At 41.8% G+C, this 19,859-nt stretch overlaps 1 protein-coding gene across 2 annotated transcripts in view; it reads right to left on the reverse strand.

Annotated features, from left to right (window-relative positions):
• Positions 1–5,357: 5,357 nt before the first annotated feature.
• Positions 5,358–19,859, reverse strand: part of col4a5 (collagen, type IV, alpha 5 (Alport syndrome)) — a 55,156-nt gene continuing 40,654 nt past the window's right edge. Inside the window, exons 30-51 of one of the 2 annotated variants that reach the window (XM_044098305.1) lie at positions 18,729–18,896; positions 18,331–18,420; positions 17,965–18,108; positions 17,757–17,855; positions 17,546–17,635; positions 16,948–17,087; positions 16,732–16,858; positions 16,477–16,656; positions 16,336–16,386; positions 16,068–16,253; positions 13,365–13,373; positions 12,577–12,585; positions 11,266–11,399; positions 11,078–11,150; positions 10,897–10,968; positions 10,686–10,814; positions 9,939–10,037; positions 9,589–9,801; positions 9,329–9,506; positions 9,140–9,254; positions 8,276–8,448; positions 5,358–7,134 (exon numbers count right to left, since the gene is read on the reverse strand). In XM_044098305.1, the coding sequence (XP_043954240.1) occupies positions 7,053–7,134; positions 8,276–8,448; positions 9,140–9,254; positions 9,329–9,506; positions 9,589–9,801; positions 9,939–10,037; positions 10,686–10,814; positions 10,897–10,968; positions 11,078–11,150; positions 11,266–11,399; positions 12,577–12,585; positions 13,365–13,373; positions 16,068–16,253; positions 16,336–16,386; positions 16,477–16,656; positions 16,732–16,858; positions 16,948–17,087; positions 17,546–17,635; positions 17,757–17,855; positions 17,965–18,108; positions 18,331–18,420; positions 18,729–18,896 (2,561 nt within the window). In that variant the 3' untranslated portion in view covers positions 5,358–7,052. The remainder of the gene's footprint in view (positions 7,135–8,275; positions 8,449–9,139; positions 9,255–9,328; positions 9,507–9,588; positions 9,802–9,938; positions 10,038–10,685; positions 10,815–10,896; positions 10,969–11,077; positions 11,151–11,265; positions 11,400–12,576; positions 12,586–13,364; positions 13,374–16,067; positions 16,254–16,335; positions 16,387–16,476; positions 16,657–16,731; positions 16,859–16,947; positions 17,088–17,545; positions 17,636–17,756; positions 17,856–17,964; positions 18,109–18,330; positions 18,421–18,728; positions 18,897–19,859) is intronic. The other variant, XM_044098306.1, reaches the window with a different exon arrangement.

Consider the following 19,859-nt stretch of genomic DNA (forward strand, 5'->3'; position numbering starts at 1 on the left):
CAGCTCATGAGGAAGATCCCTGCCCATCTCAGTCTTCCTCAACTGAAAACCTTGGATTATTGTCTCATCAGGGTGGCTGACATCATCTACAACACAAGGCTTTAAGGCTTAACTCCACATCACATCACCGAGTGTGTGTTTTCATGGGCGTGTTTGTGTGAAACAAAGGTTCAGGAGTTGATGGCGGAGATTGTCGACTGGAGTGCGCCACACCGTGACCTTTAGGTGGCGCTTTCTAATGTAACCTTAATCCTGCAGATAAATTTCCACCTAGCTAAGCACTGGATGATTTCCAACGAGCTAAGCACTTGCCCTGGGGCAGAGCAGCCACCATTCCTTTGTTGACAGACATCAGCAGCAAGCCCTGGAGCGACAGGGCGATGCGATTTGTGTGCGCATGGATAATGACAGCCAGTGACATGGCGCAGTCTCATTCGTGATGGACAAAATGGTAAGCCGAAATGGGTCTGGTGCTAGAGTTTCAAAACAGTGTCCGATGCGTCTAAAAGCTGCGTGATGTAGGCCAAAGTTCAGACCCTAGATGACGACTGGTCTTATCTATGAATCTTTTCATCTGTTGACATCTTCATCAGGAAGTTCATCCAGATTCTTTGGAACACATCCACTCGACTGCCTCAACACACTCACACACACACGCACGCACGCACAAAACAGATGTTTTAGAAGATGACAGAAGACCTGTCACCTCCGGGGCCATGACCCCACTGCCAATCAACAACTACATCCATCTCCAGGGAGCTCCATCCTCGCCTCCTCCTTCCCATCCAAGAAAGTTTTCTATTTATGTAGCACAGACATGGCTTTCCAGGAACTATGCAGATCAAGCGATTAGGAGCTAATATTCCCAAAGGATCTCTGATTACTACAAGCAGATATTTGAAGTGGCAACATCAGTTAACTCTTTAACTTTAATATTGCAACAAAAAGTAAATCCTAATCCACTAAGGTTTTGCACATTTTGCACACCGTAAAAAAAGGTTGTATCCCCTTCCAGATGTGGATTCACTAACATCCAGGCTAGTCAGGCTCACAAGGCCAAAGTCAAAACCCAACAAGAAGCCAAGCCCACCCCTTCCTGAAGCAACTCCTGTTAGAGCCAGCTCACCCAAACCATACAGATCTGTATGACCCCTGTTGCCCTGCCTCCAATCAGGACGGGAATCAAAAAATACCAGGAACTGGAACAAACCCAATCATATCCAAGAACATCTACCCAACCACACCCCACCCCAGAAAAAAGCCACACTTTCCCAAACATTCTGACAACTCCAAGAACACATAAGACATTAAACGCCCAGGCTGAGTTCACATAAAGGAGAAAGCAGGTGCAATGAGACTGTGTTTGTATTTCTCATTGGTGGAGACCAATGATACAATGTGTCTAATGAGGCACATTGGTGCCTAATGAGTCAGCCGACTTAATATGCCCCAACGCCCACTTATGTATCAAAGACATAAGTGGGCCTGGACACCTGCCCAAAACCCTAGTGACATACCTGCTAGGACCCAAGTACCCCAAGCTTAGGCCAGACCTAGATGGAAATGCAAGGACGGTAGAGATGTACTGGCCAAATATAGATCCATCTATCCATCCATTTTCTAACACCCTTGTCCCTAGTGGGGTTGGGAGGTGCTGGTGCGTATCTCCAGCTAACGTTCTGGGCGAGAGGCGGGGTCACCCTAGACAGGTCACCAGTCTGTCACAGGCTAAATATAGATAACTTGCCAAACTTTTAAGGTTTTATTTGTAAAACATTAAACATATGCATCCTTTTCCTTCCCCATCACAATTATGCATTACCTTTTGTTTATGAGCAAACATCCCAATAGAATACAATAAGGATTATGGTTGTAAACCGACGTCTAAGGGGTCTAATACGAGCCTTTGTTAAACCTCATCCGACTGGACAAAATATAATAGAATTGGTCTCAGAGTACTTGAGAGTTAAAAGCTAACTATTTTATGTTGTGTGTGCTGCTTTTTGTTTTGTTTTCGCCATGTTTCGCTGGTAGTTATTGTTGAATTCTTTTTGTATTTGCCGTGATTTTAGGTCCATGCTTTCGGCTAAGCTAGCAGCTAACTGTTCTGTTGTGTTCCAGGCAAAACAGAGCTCTCGTTTGTTGTCCACAGGCTCTCTGTCCACAACGACTGAATTTCTGTGATATTTTGTGCAGGCATGTTACTGTGCACAATTTGGGAATGTTATGCAGATGTTCCGTGATAACTCTTATAGAATTATATTCTTTTGTTGTTCACGTGTGTGTTGCGCATGGTATTTGACAGAAGAAGAAAAAGGTATAGAAGTCACAGACAACAAAATGACCACAAAGACTGAATTGTTGTGGTATTTTGTGCAGATAATGAACTGCTGTCACAACTAACTGATCCAGGGTGGCTCATTGAGCTTTGGATGAAAGAGCTCAATTACGACTGATCAGAAGAAACCCATGTAAAACTTCTGTGTTCTTTAAAATCAGGTTGCTTTGTTCAGCCTTTGTGTTGAACACCTTGGACCTTCTAGGCAGTGCGGTGCTTTGGTGTTCAATCGTGCGTCACTGTCTTTCCTTTAAGCACACGGAGTCGAAGCCAAGGCAGTGCGCTTAAACAAAAGATCAGCATGTATTGCCAAGAAGCAGCTGCAGCTTTACACAGCTTATGACTCTGAGGGAACAGACCTGGATGAACGCCGAGAAACAAATCTGCGACCCTCTCTACATTGAGTCTGGAAGTAGAGTACTAAAGAAACCCGAGAACCAAACCAAACCAAACCAGTTGTTGCATCCGTAGGAAAACAGTGCAGGCAGGAGAAACTAAAAAAATGAATTTGACAAAGCCGGACCAGGGCACTATCGTTCAATAACAAACATGTCTTTGAGCTGTGGGTGGAGTGCCCTGAGAAAAGCATTACACATGTACACCATGCGTAATGTGCATTAGTGTAACGTACACCTTGCCACCCTGAGATCTTTTTAAATCTATACACCAGTCGCAATCCAAAAAAAACAAAAACAAACAACAGATCCGCATTTTTTTTATGAAAATGTTTTCATCTGTTATTCTCCCTCTAAATCACATTCTATTTTTGATGTAATTTTAATGATTATTTCATTTAAATCAGCCATTGAAGTGAGTGCGTAAAATTGATGTCAGGTTGTTGCAACCTGACATCAACTTATGATTTAGTACTGAAAAACCAACGTTAAATCTGACGCCATCCTCAGTGAATGAATAGCTTCTTTTGTCATTTTTAGCATTTTGGTCATGTAGACCTGTTGAGGAAAAGTTACTTCAGTTGTATATTTTTATAAACCTGGGAACTCTCAGTAAGTCGTGTTGTCATGCATCAATTCTGCTCAGAGCAGGAGGAGAAACGAGCCCGCTGTGAGATGTTAGTAACGCTGCCATCTGGTGGCCATTTTGTGGTACTGATGACTGGTTTCTTCAACCTGATTAGATACAGGAAACGGAACAAATCGTAGCTTTGTGTCTGCTGAATTTTTGTTCGCAACATATTTGTTCTTCAATCAGCGAAGTTGTTCGCAGTGGGTAGAGTCTTCTGAAATTTTACTCAAGTAAGAATAGTGATGCTTCATAATAATACTCAAGGAAATGTAAAAAGTAGGGTGGCGTAAATCTCCTCCTAAAAGTGCATTATTTTATATTGCAATAGTAAATGTAATTTGTCAGTTAAATGTAACAAGTTACCCAGTTCGTTCAAAAAGATCCAGTAGATCCTATTTATTTATCTCTGAAAGAACTTAACCCTGTTCTAAAATATATACACATTACCTACCAGTACTTGTAATATTTTTGCCTGTCTTATCACTATTAAATAAATCAGACATTCTGTGCAGGAGGAGACCCCGGGGAAGACCCAGGACACGCTGGAGGGACTGTCTCTCGGCTGGCCTGGGAACGCCTTGGGATTCCTCCGGAGGAGCTGGTGGAAGTGGCTGGGGAGAGGGAAGTCTGGGCCTCCCTTCTGAAGCTGTTACCCCCGCGACCCGACCACAGATAAGCGGAAGAAGATGGATGGATGGATGGATGGATGGATGGATTCTGTGCAGTTACTTTTACAATTTCTTGGATGGCTACTCAAAAAAAAACAAAAAAACAAAAAACTTTTCAGCACTAGCCACCTCTTTTCCAAAGTAAGCCAACAACATGCGGCCAAGGAACCAAAGACGGGAGTTGGGGCGGCCAGGTCGAGGTCCGTAGGGTTCCCGCTCTAATTACTGCACCACGTGACGCATCAGACAGCCACTTCTTACTGTTACTTGGGTAAAAATATATTGTGGTATTGCTACATTGACTTGAGCACTATTTCTGGATACTTTTGCCACCTCTGGGTTTTCTTTGCACACTTTGATACCTTCTGGATTTCTCCGGGCAATCCACTAGAGACCTGCTCTTTTCTCTGGGTGTTCCAATAAATGGAAGGAATGTAGAATATAGATTTTTTTTTTTCCTAAGTGTTCCAGCACATGTATAGGTTTATTCTGGGTGACCCCTGTATTCGCCAGGCTTTCTTTGGGTACCAGTGGGTATAGTATTCAGAAGTAAGGGTAAAATATACTTGAGTAAATTTTCTCCAGTAGGAGATATTCTCCCACTGGAGCAAAGGCGTAGGTTTACTTTGGGTTTTGTATTCCCACAAATTGTAGGGTTTTCTTCTGGGTACTCAGGTGAATGCCTAGTTTTTATTCTAACTATTCCAGTACATATCTTGGCTTTTCTGGGTTATCTGGTAAAATGCCCAATTCGGTACATGCCTTTTTTTGGGAGAACTCTGATAAATCCATATTTTTCCCACCCCGAGGTATTCTGGTGTTATCACATTGTCCAAAGCAAATTATTTTACAGGAAAATGCATTTTAAATTGAGAATGGGAATGCGTGTGCGCCATGTTTTAATGTGTCTGTGATGAAATAGCTTGTAGTTGAGGTCCTGCCTCTTGACAGATGCCATAACCTGTTAGGTGTCCGGCAATAATCCTGATGATATGGAAAATGTTGTACTTTCCACGGGTGTTTGAATGGCGTTCTAGCAGAATAAAACTCATTGTGGTTGGACTTGTTGGGGCCAAAAATCAGAAGTTCACTTGTGCCAAATGAAAAAAGGGCAGCATAAAATGTTTCGTATTGACTGTAAATTTTCTGCTACTGTTGATGTGATCTGACATTTTTCTTGGTATAGCACCAATTAAACGTAGCATGCTGCTAAAATTACAACTACATTTGTAAAAAAAAACAAAAAAAAAACAACAAAAAAAAAAAGCCCTCAACTCTCTCAAACTATTCTTCCATGGTTACAAAACTTAAAACTTAAGAGCAAAGACTTTAGACATAGTATTTATTTCGATTTTAAAAGTTTATAACAACTTCTGAGTAGCATAACAAAACAGAATAAAACAGACAAATGCACATCTCTAATCAAGCCTGCAGGTTGACAAAATTAGAATTCGTAAATGCAGTTATGAAAAAACAAAAAACAAAAAAACAAACAATAAAAATCACAGGAAAATATTTCTCCCCCCCCTCCCGCCTAAAACCACTTTCGCCGAGAGAGGAGCATTTAAATGCACGGACCCTGAAACCTGCGTTTCGAGGTTTGAATTCAAGCCAGCGTTAAGTGGGTTAAAACATTTTGGTTGAACCCGAATCTCTGGAGCTCTTTTCACAGATCGATCGGTCCAGCACCTGGAAATATTAGAAAAAACAAAACAAAACATGTAGCACTTCCTAATTCACTAGTCACAATTTTAATTAAATGGTATGTGCACAAATAATTCGTAACATTACACTAGCTAGAAGCAACACCATTAATCCAACCAGCATTTATTCAGTTTGCAAATTAATAAGTGAGTGGGATTTGATAAGGATCAAAAGGAACTGGTACAGCGTGTGAGAAATGTGCTTTGTTGTTGTTGTTGTTGTTTTGTTTTTTTTGACAGTTCTGAGGTTAAAACAGGCGTAAAATTCCCCACAGCCAAAAACAAAAATAAAATAAAATAAAAACGGATATTTGTATGTTTCTTTTCTCAAATATAAATTTATTATATATAAAATACTGTTCCATTCATAAAAGCCTTACTTTGTACAATATCTGAGTGAGGAATAAAAGCAAAGGTTGTGTGTGTGTGTGGGTGTGTGTGTGAGGAAAAAAAAAAAAAAAACAACCTGGAAAATTGTCGCAACAAACAGTTGGTACAGCTTCAGGCCTAATATGATAAAAAAAAAAAAAAAAGAAGAAGAAAAAAGGTGTTTTACAGAATATACACATTTTATTACTTACAAAAATAAAAAGGAAGAGCACTAAGGTGTGGGCTGGTGGTTAGCAGGTGGGATACAGCAGGGTTAGTTTCATGAAATGGGATGTAAATGACAGATAGTAACTAAAGACGTTTCTGTTTTGTTTTTTTTCTGGGTTTTTTTTTTTACTTAAGCGAAAAAGACAGTCGGTCTCAGTGAAGAAAAGCTCATCAGTGCATCTCTCATCCTGGATGTTCGAAAGTCAAAGTGCTGATTTGGTAACCATTGGAGACCATCAGTAAGGCCAAAAAAAAAAAAAAAAAGAGTAGAAAAATAGATGTTTTGTGATATTTCAAAGAAAGGAAAGAAACAAAAGTAGTCCTTAAATAGGGGGCGGTAAATTAACTTTTGTTGTCATACATCCATCATGGCACCATCGAGCAGTTATTTATCAGCTTTCCTGTTGAGGTACTTCTTAAGAAAAACAAACACTAAATGTAAGAATATTTGTCAGTTTTTTTTTTGTTTTAAACTCGTATAAGCTGTGTTGCACAGTAGCACCATTGTTTCAACGTTTTCTGATTTTCTGTTTTTTTTGTTTCTTTTCTTTTCTTTTTCTTTTTTCCCCAGGAGTCAATGCACCATTGGAATTCCACCTTGTTGCCACCGTTGACGGGTCACCGGATCCCCGCTCGTTCATCCAAATGTGTCTCGTTGTGGATCGGGCGTCCCCTCCGCCGCCGGCGCCGCCGCCGGTAGCGCTCGCTCGCCTCGTGGCATTACGTTGCCTTCATGCAGACCACACAGCGGCTGACACGTGTGAGTAGGTTACCAGCCTTTAAAGTCTCTGACTGGGGTTTCCTGTGTGGCGGTTGAGACAGAAGACAAATGTGAGAAGCTGTAAAAAATTTTTTTTAAAATAACAAAAAAGAAATCCACCATGCTGAAAATGTGCCTAAAGATACATGTAGTTTTATTGCGGTGAAATAAGGCCGATTCTCTCGTCAACCTGCTATGTCATTCTCTTGTCTTTCCTATTTTGAAGAGTCAAATTAGGCTGCAAAGTACAAACACAATTTTTAAAGACTAACTTAAAAAATATACAATTTTACATTTGTGGGAAAAAAAATGCTTTAGTAATATTTTTCCCAGGAATTATGGGACCAGTGATTAAAAACTATATTATTTTACATTAAACATACTTGAAAGTTGATTATTTGCTACTGTATTATGAACAGCATTTTTTTTCTTTAAGCTTTCCAACGTGTTTTTCTTTTGCTCATTTTTTTCCAAGAGAACCGGTTAAACTCATATTCCATTCTATATTAGTTTGCTTAATTAAGAGTAAAATAATGTAATTACTTGTAATTTAGAAGGTTCAACAACCTTTGGAAATACAAATTTCAAATTAGTGCAGCCAGTGCTAACAATTTTAGCACTGGCCACGCCAATTCAAATTGACCAGTTCAAATAACTGTTTTAAGACCATAATGGATTAAACTTAACATCCATATTAAGATAGAAATATACAAAAGAAAATCACAGCTTTGTGCTTCTCATGCCACAAATAGCTCTCTACTATCTTGACCCCCGTAGCGGCAAGCTTTTGTTTGCACAGACTTGCATGTAACATCGTACGGGTTGGCAACAGAAGTTTGAAAAGCTAACTAGCTAGCAAGGGTACCAGTAACCTAAACCACCCAAAGTCTCTGAATCCAATGAAGATTAAACTTTGCCCGACAGAAAAGTTGCACCAGAACGAGAACTAGAACCAAACCCTCCAAAAAACGTCCAAAAACATGAGAATAAATAGTCCTGCCACAACAAAACTTGAGACATGGATTTAATGTATTTAAGGTCACACAGTGACTTTTTAAAGACGAACTGAACACATTTTGAATTTCAGATAAATGAATTGAAGACTTTTGATGAGCCGAACACCCTGTTTAACAACCCAACTATATAATCAACAGATTATATAGTTGGGTTTGTGGCAACTTACTTGAACATGTCAAGTTTCTCCACAGTAGCCAGCCAGAAGCTGTAGGAGTTGCTGAAGTAGTTACACGACCCTCTGCCGTGGCACTCGATGAAGGGCGTGCTGCGGAAGTCCTCCAGGCAGGAGCCGGGGGAGGCCAGGGCCTGACCGGAGCCCTCGGCGCCTGCACTGGTGTGCTGGGAGAGAGAAGAGGAGCAGAGTTCTGGTTGTTCATCTGAGACCCGCACACAGGAACTGGGTTGATTTGAAACTCAAATCAGTGCCCTCATGACAAAGACGAAAGAGAAATTCTACATCCGCTAAAATCTGACGCCTCTCCACTTTTCCTTGCACTTTGCGGAAGAAGGAATTTGCGCTCATATCATCTTCTGAGGTTTTTGTGTCGTTTCCTTCAGTGACTCTTGGTGCAGCGCCGCCACAGGCGAGGGAGTGAACAGGTTTTTCAGTTGGTTTAGATTGACAGTGCAGCTGAAAATGTAAACAAAAGTTGCTGTTTTTCTCTCCAATCAAACTGAGCCCATTTAGTGTATTATAAGCCTGGCGGGCCACCAGGCTTTACTTGGGTCCCTACAAAGCTAAGTATTGCTTATTTATTTTAGTTATTTTTTTTTTTATGTTTGCATTTTTTAAATAGATTTTATAATCGGTATTGAAGCATTCATCTCCCAACAACATATAATTATCAAGTGATATTTTGAAATTTCCTCTCAACTTTCAACAATTTTTTTAACTCAAAAACACGGCAGGCCGCTGAATGAATGACTGACCGAGCGCACCAACCACCGTTCTTAGCAAGTTTTTTGGGGGGAAACCCTGCTGCTGGAATATCGGGTACAAAGCCAAGCACGTGTCCGAATGGTACCCTACCATCATGAAGGAGAATCCGATCCACAGGGATCTCCAGTTTGCGGGACAAGAGGGAATCTGGATGGTCTGGCTGTGGACGGCAATCACCATGGCTGGAGCTTCACACACAGAACACCTGAAAACACAGAAAGACACGTTTATCCACCGCACGTAAAGCCACCGTTTAAAACCCAACAGCACCCATCCTACCTGCTGATGTAAGGCTTGATGCTCTCTCCAGTCACTGCCTCCATGGACATAGGCATGGGCTTCAAAGTCGACAGCCAGTAGGAATAGTCGTTACGGGCAGCGAAGTTGCAGACGTTGTTGATGTTGCAGAACATGAACGGCATGGGACTGAAGCGGCGCAGACAGCTGCCGGCGGTGCCTGCATCGGGTGAGGAGTTTGGGTTGGGTCAAACGTCGGAGAGGAATAAACGTTGAAGCAAACAGAAAGTGCTTCATCGTACCGAGGTCCTGTCCGTGAGCCCTCTCGTTGCCTTGCACGTACAGCAGGGAGTATCCGTCGTAGATGAAGTTGGTTCCGAAAGGACACTCTGGCGTTATTTCACTCTGGCTGTGTCGGGTGAGGAGGAAGCCGTGGGCTCCTGACCCTGAGCCCGGAAGGCCCGGCGGACCCTGTGGACCATCTGACCCAGGTGGACCAGGGTTGCCCTTTTGGCCTGGTTGGAGAGAAAGCAACAAATGCATTATACATCATGTGTAGATTTCATGAGCATTGTGATCAGGAAAATGAAAACAAAAACATAATTAAAGATGACTTTTTACTTGTTTGTTTTATTTTTATGACATTACTCACCAGGTGGCCCTGCGGGTCCAGTGTCTCCCTTCCTACCAGGTGGGCCGTTGAAGCCTGGGGGACCAGGTGAACCGGGTTCTCCAGAGGGACCTGGAGCACCTGGAAGAAGGGGGAAAAAAAAAATACATTTCAGTTTTAAACTTAGCGCTCAGATCGGCCATTAGCAGGGGTGAAGCGAAATGTTGCGGCAAAAACGAAGCTCTAAGACTTCTTGAGTCTTAGAGTCTTGAGTGCTTTAAAATCAAACCCTCGTGTGCCCACTGTTGAGACTCTTATTTTGAAGTCAGAAAGGAAGTAGTTCTTGAGTTGCTCTGTGGAGTTGACAAATTTGTGACAAACTCAAATTTCTTTTAAGTTACATTTGATACATAGAGTTGTTACAACAACTGAACTGAAGGTAACATCGTTACTTCGTTGTGCTATAAAATGGAAGATACATAATACTGCCCCTTTAAATCCTGGTTCTTTTTGTGCTGACAAAAAAAAAATTTCTCTTTTGTGATATACTTCACAGTTTATCATAATCCCTCAAATACAGATTTGATCACTCTTTAATATAATCTCAATAATAATTTAAAAAAAACAACAAAAACTTTCAGGCAAATTTGAAGACATTTTCTTTGTTTGACACCAAACAACGCAACACAAACCCACACAGCACAAGACTAACTCACACATCCAACATGTACCAACTAACATCAGACTGAATTACATCATCGCCCGTCCCCAAAGTGCTGCTCCACCCACCTGAGGATCCAGGGGGTCCAGTCGGACCGGGTGGGCCTGTAGCACCCGGGCTTCCTCGTGGCCCCGGAGGTCCTCGCTCTCCTTTCACATAATCAATAGGTACCGAAGACGCAGGTTCTCCAGGAGGGCCTGTGTAGAAATAATTCATAAGATGATGACCCATTAGCTTTAATTTTCAGCTTGCGTGTAGCTCAGGTCGCCGTTCACCCACCAGGTGGTCCCTCGCTCCCAGGATCTCCAGGAGGTCCAATGGGACCAGGAAGTCCTCGGTCTCCCTTTGTTCCTGATAAAGACGAGAGAAACGAGGATTCCTGTTTTCATATAAAGTCAACACAGAAAGCCTGACGTCCAGTTTTGAAGAAAGTAGCCAAAAGGAGTTGGTGTAAACTAACCTGGGAACCCAGCAATGCCTGTAAATCCTATATCTCCCTTTGGACCAGGGCCACCAGGACCACCAGCAGGGCCCTTGTAAAAAAAAAAAAAAAGAAAAAAATTTATCTAAGTTGACAACTGTATCTGTGTCTTTTACTATTTTAACAGTTGGGGAAATACCGTAGCTATTTCAACAACGGGAACTCACCGGTGGTCCCGAAAAACCAAGTTCTCCTTTTTCACCAGGCTGGCCGGGCTGACCCGGATTTCCGGGGTTCCCCTTCTCTCCCTTAACGCCGCCACTTCCTGGGAGACCGCGGGGACCCACTGGCCCAGGCGCTCCTACAGATGCAGAGGACAAGAGGTGAGCCATGTTCTTTAATTGATAGCAACAGCAGAATATGACATCTTTTTCTTGTCAATTTTATAGGCTGCTACTGCGTAGCGGCAGTGTGAGTTTCTGTTGTTGTGAATTTAGCCCTTTTTTTTTTTTTCATATTTTGGGTTAACAATTCACATACTCTCTACGTCGTCCACGATTTCTAAATAAACTAAAGTACTCCCAAAATTGGTCGTACTCCACTGCTGTTGGAGCTGCTTCAGACTACTGGGATTTTAAATAGAGTGATTCTTCATTGGTGCAAACTGAGTGTCTGCATGGCGTGACATGAATGAAATAATGATATTTTATTGTTACTGCTGCAGTAAATTGAGCTACATGTAAAACAAAACAAAAAAAAAACCAGCCTCTTGGTTTGATGTAGAATAAATCTCAGTTGTAGTATTATTTACTTCAAACATTGTGTCTTTGTATGCAATGGATATGTGAGATCAATTTCCAATAGTCTAGAAAGCCCATAAAATCCTTCAGTTACAGTCAAGTACTTGTTTTGGCTTATCTGAATAGTCCCTTTGTTACTTACTTACAGTACAGATTATTATTATTATGCTTAAGTTTAGACTTCTACAATATGACGTGTTCACATTAAAAACGTGTTGGCAATGTCTCAGAAAATACTTTTTTTTTTGTTCACCTTTTGTTATTTGTATTTGTGCGACCTATACTCTTACGGTCAAAACAATGTTTCTAAAAACAAAAAAAAAATGTCACAATATTTCACGTCACAGAAAGAAAACTGTTCAGAGTCGAAACATGATCGGATTATGATAAGCAGGACAATATGATCAGTTGTGAACTAATGTGTGTCTGTATGTTTAAGTAGTAGCTTGAGATGTTCATTTGGTCCTGTAGAATGAAAAAGGGGTTATGAAACAATGACACCGCCATAATCCATTCATCCTAGCGAGGAAAAAGCTCCATCAAAGTGTCGCATCTCATTTAAAGAACTTGATTGTTTCTCAGACTGCTAAAGCAAACTGGAATGCACGATGAAAACTCAAAGAAAGTCTTGCTCCCACGGCAACCACGCAGCTGCTGGCATTAATGTTTCACCCAATGTTGTAGTCATAAGTTGACGTGACAATGTTTAATCCAAACCAAGGATCCGGTGGGTCTAACCTGGAGGACCTAGGATTCCCAGAATTCCCAGGTAAACCGATACCAGGATGCCGCATGGCAAAAACAAAAAACAAAGAAGAAGAGATGTTTAGACAGAGAAAACTGTAACAGCAGGAATTTTTAAGAAGTAACAATTCAATTTTGGTAACACTGATATGATTTTTAGGAATAAAGAAAAAGAAAAAGAAAAGAAAAAAAAAAATATATATATATATATATATATATATATATATATATATATATATATATATATATATATATATATGGTTGCAGAGATTATTTTCTGTCCAGGGATTAAAGGTGTGGGCGAAAAGTTGAGATTCTGGAAATCACTCTATTCTAAAAAACAACAACAAAAAAAACAAAACTTAAAGGAAATGCATTTCATTTTAAATAAATAAAAAGTTAATAATTAATCCAACAATTAATGATAGAGGTTTTGTGAATTATACAGAAGCCACAAGAAAGAAGAATGACGCAAATCCTTGGTGAGTTAGTCACATGGTGAATGCTTGTGATAAAAGATTCAGTGAACTCGATTTCATGACAGACCATGTGATCCAGGCTGACCCACTCTGCCCATAAGAGACTTTTGCAACCTGTTATCATCACTTTCACTGTTTTTCTAAACGTGCTTACTTGTTAAACGTGGACTACGCTATCATCAGCGTGCATGAAAAACGAGAGAAAGGAGTTATTAGGAGGAAAATTCAGAGTTTTCAGTTGATTTTGTCTCCGTCACTGTGGATCAGAGCGTGCAAGAAAAGTCCGGATGCCGTTCGTCTGACCTGCGGGGCCTTTGAAGCCGGACGCGAAAGTTGTCACGTGGAGAGGCGGGGGAGGGAGCGGCCACGCCGTGGTGGGCGGGGCCAAGCCACAGGAAACATGGGGTAAGATCTCATAGCATCACATTTTTATACTGACGTTTGATTTCCTTCTGACCTCACACAGTGACAGAGTTTAGTGGAAATGACGTCACAGGTTTATGTCTTTACGTCTGTAGGGAAATGAATTTCATCTGAGCCGAAAAACATCAATGACATTGTTGGTAGCAAACTGAAACTGCTGACGTACGAGCAGAGGAAGAGATCATTTCCCTCCTTGCCAGTTTGGAGACACATCAAAATGACATTACGAATTCTTCAGTTTGAATTTTCACATGAAGAAGCCGCTTAACTCTGTGGGCGTTGTAAATGTGAAGTGACTTTCACACCATTTATATTCAGTCCAATTTTCCACTCTGTCCAGCACTGTGTGACGTCTGGTGTTGGGACGAACAAGTCTCCATGCAGGTGGCTTGATTGGTGGGACAAAAACCCAGTCAGGACAGTGAAGCCAGTCACAAACTCAAAAATAGTCTCGCCCAGATTCAGGGTTGATTGATCGAGATGCACCGACTGCGATTTGAGATTTCCGATCTGCTGAATTTAACTACCCTTTAAAAGCAATACATGAATTTTATACGCATCTAAATTTCAGTGGTGCCTGTGAAAATAGCGATTTTTAATGAAAAGAAAAACAAAATTTCTAAAAAAAACTGTGTCGGGTTTCTGTCTCCTTTTGTCACTGAAATGTAAAACTGTAGGTTTTCTCTGAAAATGTGTCCATCTTAAAACCATAACAATGCAGCAAAGCTAGATGACCAGATCATGAATTTGAAAGAAACTGCCAACATTTTCAGCATCACTGAATAGAAAAGGGCCTATCGAGGCCTTCTGGATGGCCCTGCCAGCTTATCCAATAATGTACATTAATGTACGAACATGTTTGCTACATATACATTTACAGCATGATTATTGCAACTATCAAATTATTAAACATGCACATTTGTCTAGTGGCAAATATGAATAAAACAACTTGTGCTATGTGTCACTGCATTAAATCCTGTTTGGACCTTTTACATGTAGATGTTTCTGAAGTTTGGCTCGGTGGACCGTTTTCAGTAAACTATCTGTCATCACACAGGCAAAAGTTATTTGAAAAGCGAAACAATTTGGCAAAAAGCTGACAGCTAGTCCCCTTGGTTTTGGTGAACTTTGAAATTTCAATAAGTTATTCCTGAAAATATTTATATCTGTCTAACACAACACTGGCAATGGATATTAACTATCTAAACTTACGCTGAGTTTGCTGCTGTTGTCTTAGTTGCCAACAATTATTAATTCAAGTTACAATGCAGCTACCGACCTTCAGGTTTGCTGATAGTGAGTTTTCTTTGGATCAAAGATGGCTGTTCCTCTGCTTTTTCCCCCCCCAGGTCTTGTACTTGCATGGATATCATCCTGATCCGATTAGCCGATTGATTCAGTGTTGTTTTGCAGGGCAACATTGGCAGTAGTAGACTAAGAGGCTAAATAATCCTAACACAGCATTGTATTAGCATCTATATAAACACTTCCATTTTGAGTTGTTTTAAATAACTAAAATTTGCTACTCCACTGCCTGCTAGGCTAGCTGTTAGCCTTTCATGCCCCAAAGGATTTGTTTACTTTCCTTTGATCTCCACTGAAACAACATTTCAGTGGAGATCCCATTTGTTAATGCTACATGCTGTAAACCCACATCTTAGCGGTGAGCCACAGCTCGACTGGTAACCAGTCACAGATATTACAGCGTTCTGGTTTGTCACATGTTGTTTGATCCGTCAGACCTGCTGTCAGTGACAGAAGTTGTCATCCGCTGAACAATGGCTGCATTTTCATTTATAATTGTGAAATGCCAAATGTGACGCAATAACTAAAAAAAACATGCCGGTTTGATCCAAAATCAAACAGCATTATGAGAGTGTTTTGAGTTTGTCTGTGGCTTGGGTGATTAAGTCCAATTGACAAATGATCAACAGGAACCACACACACACTCAGGCTGTGCAAAGACAAACACACACAAAGTCACTCGTAGCTCAGGACCGTGGAGGGATGAGGAGTTTCCACCAGGCCTCAAGATGGGATCAAAGAGAGCGGGGAAAATGAGTGAGGAAACATGTGGATGGATGGACTGGGTAAAGAGGAAACATGAGATGGCGACTCGGGCACAACAATGTGAACGCAACGTTCCGGCACAAAGGGAAATCCCGGTGAAGACCGTGGAGGGGTGTAAGAGGAGGGAAGGATCCCAACATGCTCTGGAGTCAAGTTGAAAACCTGGTGCTCAAAATGGAACGGAGCGGGGGCACGGCTCTCTGGCCGGCGGTGCTGATTGGTGAAACAATGACCCATGCAAATCAACCAACACGGTGACGACAGACTTTAGATTCAATGTGGAGCTTCTGCCTGGTTCTCTGAGAGCGGGATACAGACAACTGGATCCTGTCATTGCTCAAGATTTGTGTGTATGAAATCATTTTACCAAGCATACCTTTAGAATGTCTTAGCTTTAGCTTAGCTTTTAGCTTAGATGTTGTAGCTTCATTGACTTCTTCTATCTGACATCAGAAAACCAGGCAGGTACATCCAACCGACCATGTGGTAACAAGTGCCACCCAAGCCCTTTACCTGATCTTCCAGGTGGTCCAGGGGGTCCTTGATTTCCTTTAGGGCCCTGGAACGACTGTCCCGGGGGGCCTGGAGGGCCACTGACACCTGGACGACCTGGGGGACCTGGAGAGCCGCTGTCCCCTTTTTGGCCGGAATATCCTGTGCCTCCAGGAGGACCAGGAGGGCCTGGGTCTCCTTTTTCACCTTCACATGAAGTACCAGTGATTGCAGAGAACAGTGGCACAACATTTAAGGCTAAAATACAGTATAATGGGAAATAAGTTACCTGGCAACCCTTGAATCCCAGGAGGACCTGGAACGGCAAAGCCAGGACTTCCTGGAGTAGACACAAACAATGAACTGAGCCAGGCAGAACATTTCCAAAAGATGTTTAGTGGGCATCCACACCAAACGAACTGCCACCTACCTGGTTCTCCTTTGAAACCGGCTGGTCCTGGGATCCCATCTCTTCCCGGCTGGCCCTTCTCCCCAACCGGTCCTGGTGGCCCTATTCGACCTGTCTCTCCTGGTCTACCTGGAGCTCCTGTGAGACCAGGGGGACCAGGGCCACCATCAAGACCCTTTGGACCGGGGATACCAGCAGGACCTACCAAGAGACGACAAGTCAGTCTGTTTGACTACATGAGAGATTTCCCGAGAGTACCAAAATAAAATCACTCACCTTGGAATCCTGCGGGGCCTATATCTCCTTTATCCCCTGGTAGCCCTGGCAACCCAGGAAGACCAGGTGCTCCCGGACCTCCTTTAACTCCAGGACTTCCTTGATATCCAGGCTGACCCCGATCTCCCTTTTGAGAGAATTGACAAGGTCTGTCATGCCATTACTGAACCCTGAATATAACGTGAAACAAGGACTGGAAACACTTCTTTCTGTCACCTTTTGTCCCGGGGGTCCAGGTGGTCCAACGCCAGCAGAACCTGGGTCACCTTTTGGTCCTTGGAGGCCAGCTGGTCCTGGTTGACCTGGGGATCCTGGCCTACCTTGAGGACCTGCTACGCCTTTTGACCCCAGAGGTCCTGTTGTGTCAAAGAGTAAAGAATCAGTGGGTCGAATGTTCAAGTACAGAAAACGTTTCATACTAAATTGCTATCGCTTAGTTTTATTGTTAACACTACAAAGTTTTAATATAGTCAGTTTGTCAAAAATGTTGTCATTAAATGGCGTTAACGGTGCTTTTGAAATTCATAGTCATAATGAAAAGACCGTTCCCACAGACAGACAGGGAACGCAAACTTATTGCGCAGAAATGCAAAAGAAAGAAATTCCTTCATGTACCTTAGCGGGTCACAGTGTGAAATATATATATTATATTAAAACAATTTCAGAACCTTGCAAAACGGGATCCTTTTCAAACATCTCCTAATGTACAAATGAAAAAGGGTGTATGTCTTTTTCCCATTAATATCGATGTGTTTAACACCAATCTAAAAATATCCTGATGGTACCAGCAGAGGGAGGGAAACAGCTCACCCACCTGGAATTCCCATATCTCCCATTGCGCCTTTTTGACCTTGAGGTCCAGGACCACCAGGACTCCCTGGAGCACCAGGTTCTCCCTTAAGCCCTGCACAAAATAAAGACGTTAAATTACGGCCAAAACACATTGTTGCCAAAGGACCGACGTCTTTTTAGCGTTAGAATATTTGTCCATCCTCCGTCCATCCATTCGTGACGTAACCCCTTACCTGGCCCTCCAGGACTGCCAGGGCGTCCATCTTGTCCAGGCGATCCAGGGTCACCAGCTAGACCTGCAATGCCTTTGGGTCCAGGAGGGCCTGGTAATCCTAAACGCGGGGGGGGATTCCTTATTAATGTATTTTTATGCTGAGAGTTTACTGGAAATTTAAAGATAGCACCGTAACGGAGGGGATGCTTGAATGTTTTCTGTTGTACCTGGAGCTCCAGGATCTCCTTTAGCTCCTCTTAAATCTATTGGCCCGGTGCTTCCTGGGAGTCCCGGGGGACCTGGGTCTCCCTTTTCTCCTTTAGAACCAGGTCCACCTGGGATGCCGTTACTGCCTGAAAATCCTGGTTCACCTGTGGCACAGAAACATAGGAACCTAAGAGATTGTGTGGTTCAAAGTACTTTGACCTTTACTTATTTATTAATAAATGTTTTCAATCTTAAACTGGGACTGACGAAATGTAGTTCGGATTTATTAAAATATGTAAAATATCCCTTTAATTTTAAAGCTGACAGGAAGCTCAAAAGCAGATGGTAACTTTGGTGGCCAACAAAACTAGGTTTTGTGTAAATACCTTTAAGACCTGGTTCACCAGGTCCTCCTTGAGGGCCAGGTCCCCCCGGTGGTCCTGGAGGTCCCATTGGACCCATGTCACCTTTCTGACCTGCAGCGCCCCAAGAGAGATCAGATGACGTGCGTTAGGAGAAAACATAAACTGAAAAGTCTCTGATGTTAATGAAACTAGCAGCTTAGCTCCCCATTCAGTGATGAAAATGCTAGATGGATCTTTTGCGTCGATGCATTTAATGTACATGGGGAAAAAAAAATTATTCAGCATTTGACCGACTGATCAGATCAAAAGATCAACAGATATTTGGACTGTTCAACGAAGCTATGCCTCACAACATGCTGCATACCAGGTAGTAAAGAATACTGTGTCTTAATTCAAGGCTACAGATAACATTATTTTACCTGTGAATCCAGGTGGGCCGTCCCTTCCAGGTCCTCCAGGGGGTCCTGGGACTCCTATTGGTCCAGGGGGGCCAGGATAACCAGGACTCCCTCTGTCACCTGGTGACCCAGGGATGTCTAAGCCTGGTGGACCTGGGTCTCCTTTCTCTCCAATTCCTCCTGTGTATCCTGTAAGGATGATCATTTAAATCAGTACAGAGACACCTGAACCTCCACCGCTTCTCATTTGAATTGATGCCAAGTCTTTAGCAATTCTTTCCTTGAGGAACCATTTTTAGCCTTGAGATGCTGAAGTAAAACCGTGGAGAAGCCAGTAAGGTTGTTTATTTTGTAAATATTGCAAATGTCACATTTTTCGAAGCCCTAATCACGATCATGATCTATTCAGTTGTATGGAGCTAAATTGGGGCCATAAAGTTAGGTCACATGGGGAAAAAAACTTAAACTGAAAAAAAGAAAAGTTCAAAACTACTTTTCCGATTTAAGGGTTTTGTTTTCAGCTTTAGATTTTTTTATTTTTTTTTTGGTTTAAATGTTTTGGCATGCGTATTTTCAGCTTATTTTTCTTCTTTTTAGTTAAAAATGAAAAATTAAAAATTTTTTCTGTTTCAAACTTTGCAGGTATGAATATTTGTTTTTATAGCTCTAAACTTTTTTCAACTTCAAAATCAGCTTTCAGTTTCAAATCGTTTTGTTTTTTTTATTTATTTACTTTTTTTTTCTTTTGAACAAACTTTATGGTCCATAGAGATGATATGCTATAATTAGTGTTGAAGTTTAATAAGTGAATCCTAAAGAAAAGTTTAACCTTATCTGAATTACTTGATGAATTTATGAAACCATTCCCAGGATCCCTGGCAGAATCAGCTGCCGCCTGAAGCTGATTTTCATTCACATTATGAGCCAGACAAACATAAATTTAAGGAAAGGAAAGATGCAAGAGTCTGTGTTCGAAACCATCAAAACAGCAAATATGTCACATTTCAAATTCCATTAGAATTTTAAAAAGACTTAACTAAATAAGCAATGCTTAGCCAGGTTGGGTCACAAGTAAAGCCTGGCGGCCCGCCAGGCTTATGATACACTGAGGGTAATGCTATATATATATATACAGTACAGACCAAAAGTTTG

The sequence above is a fragment of the Gambusia affinis genome, linkage group LG18 (genome assembly GCF_019740435.1).
Source record: "Gambusia affinis linkage group LG18, SWU_Gaff_1.0, whole genome shotgun sequence".
Lineage (NCBI taxonomy): Eukaryota > Metazoa > Chordata > Actinopteri > Cyprinodontiformes > Poeciliidae > Gambusia > Gambusia affinis.